General features: G+C 43.4%; 1 protein-coding gene across 1 annotated transcript in view; it reads right to left on the minus strand.

The window, feature by feature from the left end:
• Positions 1–771: 771 nt before the first annotated feature.
• The window catches only part of T265_13258 (hypothetical protein), a gene marked incomplete at both ends in the record, with an annotated part of 22,696 nt that continues 18,601 nt past the window's right edge, over positions 772–4,866 (minus strand). The window contains one exon of the mRNA XM_009167959.1: positions 772–972. Within this exon, the coding sequence (XP_009166223.1) occupies positions 772–972 (201 nt within the window). The remainder of the gene's footprint in view (positions 973–4,866) is intronic.

A 4,866-nucleotide genomic window follows, 5' to 3' on the forward strand; every position in this document is an offset into this window, starting at 1 on the left:
CTGAATCTCCCGTTTATGATATTCGTGAAAACCAAATTGATCTGCAAGTGAGTGTATTTATCGAAAACAGTCCAATTTGGGTTCAAGTGGAACGTAAGGTTGACGGAAACTCGGGGATTGCGCCTACCCGATGAGTCACAAGAAGAGCGAAACCGGTTATGGGCTGTCGAAGAGTTTTCAGCAACCTTGTGAGTAGTTTTTTTCCTGAGAATTCATTATCGGTTTTGCATCTTAAATTAAATGTATAATGAACAGTTTAGAAGCACTGGCCATTCGTCGTTGTAATACATTCATACATGTGAGAAAACCAACGTGATCACCACAGCGTTACCGAAAAACACTTGAATTTTGTTGATAAACCAAATTTTAAGTGGGCCATAGTGGATCGAATTGTTTTCCAGTTCTATCATGCTCAAATCTGCATTGGCCTTTTGGTCGTGGGGCACTTTGTTGGTTCTAGCATTGTTCTATCACTCCTTGGATTATTTTCGCTTCCAATTTTATGATTCGGCACTTGTACTTGCCACCGTAGCTCTGGATTCCTTTTTGGTGAACAAAAGGTCCGTTTTTCTCATACACTGTCACTTTGGTGGTCTTGTCTGCCTCTAATGTTAAATGCTACACATCAACTCATGACATCTCATTAGCTAGCCTAGCTTACTCGCCAACCCGTATGATTATCCGAGAAAGGACTCCACCATTAATATCGAAAAAGACTATAGTGAGTCCGTTATGTTTGGGGATTTCGACGGAGTCGCCCTATACTTACCTGGGTCCATATGTCATGGCGAGGGACAAGAAGTAGCCATTGGTAAGTCCCAACAGAATAACCAGGATGATCGGGTAGGCATCATGGTTGAACACTACTGGTAGATGCTTTCTCGGTTGTTGATTCATGAACATGCACAGTGGTATAAAGACCACACGGGCCAAACAAATCGCAAGGAGAATCCAACGCTGGTTGCGCCGAGGCTGCATGCAAGAATAGATAATAGGACAGCTCAGAAGACAACCCCTGAGTTTAAAGAACAGGGCAGGGTATGTGCATCGATTTAACGAAATGTTTCACAACACTTGCAGACAGCTTGATTCGTTTGTGATCCTCAGTAACTTTCAGTTAGCCTCAAGACAACGAATAATATGACAGCTGTTCAGATACAACTTATTATCAGTGGCTGAAAGTGCACGGGATTAGAAAACCTAGCCTTGTTTTGAGAACACAAGGGAGATAGTCAGTCTGGAGTGAATGATCAGATCAGTACATTGCAAACGAATTAACCGTACGCACACTTCGACCGACAGTTCGCTGTTTGATGCGTGGCTAAGGGTTTGGTCTCAGTGATGTGGGAATCGACCACCAAAAATAAGACCCTTGAAGAGTCGTGCGTCAGGCGAGTAGGTGGCCAAATTTGTCTTAAGATAATTTCCCAAAGCAGGATATCTCATTACCTCTTCCGTCTTTGTTCACACACATGGCTTGATCTCGATTGATCTGATGGCATATGACGGACGCCCCTGAACGGCTGTAAAAAATTTTGAAGGAGCAGGTAAACACAGCTACAACGGATGTGACACCACCAGAATAACATATTATCGTCCAGTTGCAACGCACCTTCAGTGCCAGTAGCAATTCCACCCAAATGACATACAAGGGTTGAGATATTTCCTGGTTGCTCAAAGCTAAACGGTAGCAGCTGAGATGTAAGGGTTCAGTGCGAACGGTGGATCCTCCGGGAATGAAGGTAGCGCCCTAAACACTGACTTTGAAAAAAAACTGAGGCAACCTTCCCCAAAGTAGTCTCCTCTAAATAGTTTCCGCAAAGTGGTCAGCTTGTTTATGATTCCAAGATGATACACACTTCACCGGTATCCGCGTATCATCATAAGAATTAGTTGGCTGCGGCGAGTACTTAACGGGATGTTGCGTAAGGGGACACTTGGTAACGGATCAAAAGCGATAGGACAGCAAATTAAACTTGCCATGTTGAGGTGTTTGACGCCTGTTTAGGTAGGCTCAACCAACTCTGTTTTCTTTCCGGATCGACTGTTGGCACAAGTTTCGCGTGAGACAGCCCATGACGTGGCAAATTCAAAAGGTAGCAGCTACAGTCAGGCTGAACGCCGTCGGAACTATGTACCATTCTGGATGAAGTCTACATGATACCGTGCGCATGCGACTGGAAACCCTGCGGGTCACCGCACCCAAGCGATTCCGTCGCCCATCCTGTCACTTTCCAGCCACAACCACTAGCTAAAGTTTGCCGGTTGTTGTTCTCTGTGTCTACATTGAGTAGGATTCACAAAGGTCATTGGGTCAGGCCAGATTGTGGTGTAAACTGCTATCTTTTATCCACTCTCTTCTCTAGGCTGCATGTATTGTCGCCAACGAAATTGAAATTAATTGGAGCTCAGAGGATTACAAACATTTGGCTAATAAAGATGAAATTTCCGTGGTCCGAGTATGACTTTGTCCTAGAACGAAGAATCTTCGAGATCAGGACTTTAGACGAAGCTATAGGTTGCAAAGATGACTATGTTGACTGTAAAATAACTTTGTTGAACCATCATTACTTGGAGGAGTAATGAGTGTCCTCAAAATATTCCACTATAACATTAGTCGCAAAATGGCGCGTTAGAAACGGCGCGGAAGTGAAACTCTTTAAAGCTGATGAAATATCCNAAGATGACTATGTTGACTGTAAAATAACTTTGTTGAACCATCATTACTTGCAGGAGTAATGAGTGTCCTCAAAATATTCCACTATAACATTAGTCGCAAAATGGCGCGGAAGTGAAACTCTTTAAAGCTGATGAAATATCCTATACTGTCCCGTTGTGACCCTCTTTCGGTGCATGGGCGCCATCCCACCTGAAGGAAGCACGAGGGCTAAGAGACCGCCAGGCTAATGAAAACCAGAAAGGAGCAGTCAAAATGCAGGGGTAAGTCCAAACCATGAACTCTCATGTCAGTGGATCGCACCCTAACCAATGGGCCATCTCGAGTTGTGGACATCCTGTCAACGCTTTGAAAGCAGCTGACACGAAAGGTGATCGCAAGCAAGCATATTTCGTCCTTCATTCAGACCTTATGTCAACAGCGCGTGTGAAGTGGTTTGCTAGGAGCGCAGCTCATGTTCGTTCTGCTGACAGCTATCGTTCCAAAATTTACACGTATAATTAGCACTAAAGACACTGTGTTACTCAACAAGCCTCTGCCAATGAGGACCGACGTACCATGCCTTTGACTTGATGACTTACTGGCCCTAGATCACCAATGACCGAGGCTAATCACGGTGTTTTTGGACTCGATTCACCTAGTGTCCTTGCAGAAACGAAGGTATTTATCTAGGCGGATTCAGAACCGGTGTTAACAAGTGTAAATCCCGAAGGAGAAATTAGCTGACTAACAAACTGGTTATTTTATTGAATGACGCATCACATAAATTGGATAACAAACGGACAACGAATAATGGATGTTATTTGTTTTGTCAACCACCATTTCTGCTAAACATCATGAACCTTCTTTGCAAGTGAGTTACCCTCTTTCCTGTGAATGAACAACTCACTGGATTCGAATTCTCCCGCAACTCGCTCAAGGACCATCACGAAAGACCAAGCGATGTACCTCTACCGGTGGACTAACTTACACTGATTGACAAATTGATGGGGAATTTACAGGTGGTGGATCAGAGAGCCGTTGAGCTATCCGCTAAGTGTAATAATTAGCTTACGACCGTTTCGTCCACATTAGGAAGATATCATCAATGCGCATTTGAGTGAACGTTTCAAAGCTAACCGCCATGCTCAGCCAACAGACTACTAGTCAGCCATCAGTAGAGGTACCCCAGCTACCAATGTTCTCATGAATAATTTGATTAAATGTGCCATTTGAGGGAGCGTTATCCCTAAATTAAGATTATGCTGACACGACGAATCTAGGGAAGAAATAATATTGAAATTAGTTCACAATGCAAAAGATCACAATGCTGGGTAGGGTCAAAACGATCAAAGGACTAAGCAGATATGATTTCGTTTCGCTAGTAGGAGTTTTAGTTTAGACTGGGATTAGTTGTCCTCACGATCCCATAGTCTATACTTTACACTATGAGATTACCAATGTACCGATCGGTGTTTGTGCATGTAAATCAAACTTACTGATAGGTCCCCATACACAGAGCCAAAACTCCAAACCAAGCGTACGTTTAGTACGCTGATACTATGGCCACCCAAACGTGTCATTTCCTTTATCTATCGCTCCGTGCTGTAGCAACCCCCTCCAAATGGCAACACGTTTCTTCGAACTGGACCATATGTCAACTGAGAACGACGTTAGTTTTTTCCGAATGCAGACATATGGATTTATTTGAAATGTACCACCACAGCTGAGATTAAGAAAAGTTAGCTGAGAATTCGAGTGTTGATTCGATTGGTGATCGTTTGTCATACCTGACTGTGGAGTTTCGCTAAATATAGATAGTGCACACTTATGTGAGGACTGACGACGTTTCTCCGTTTAATATGCGTGATAAGCTTTTCAGGCGAAGAATAGTCAATGAACAAAACTGATCGATAATTTTGTTTTGTGACTGTATTTCAGTGACTTTATTCCTATGGGACCTTTCCCTTCAAAACTGAGGAATCTTAGCTGGTCTCTGAAAAAAGGATACGTTATATTCGTAATGCACTACTCATTAGGTTGCTGAAAATTCTTCCAACAGTCCCTTGCAAAACCTAATTTGTTTGCAAATGAGTGTATTTCGCTAATTTCGTGCAAGTTGGTTTCAAGTAGAACAAGAGTTTGATGGGAACTCGGAGACTGCGCCTACGTGATGAGCCCCAAGAAGGGCGAAACCGGTCGTGGGCTGT

This window comes from Opisthorchis viverrini (genome assembly GCF_000715545.1).
Source record: "Opisthorchis viverrini unplaced genomic scaffold opera_v5_49, whole genome shotgun sequence".
NCBI lineage: Eukaryota > Metazoa > Platyhelminthes > Trematoda > Opisthorchiida > Opisthorchiidae > Opisthorchis > Opisthorchis viverrini.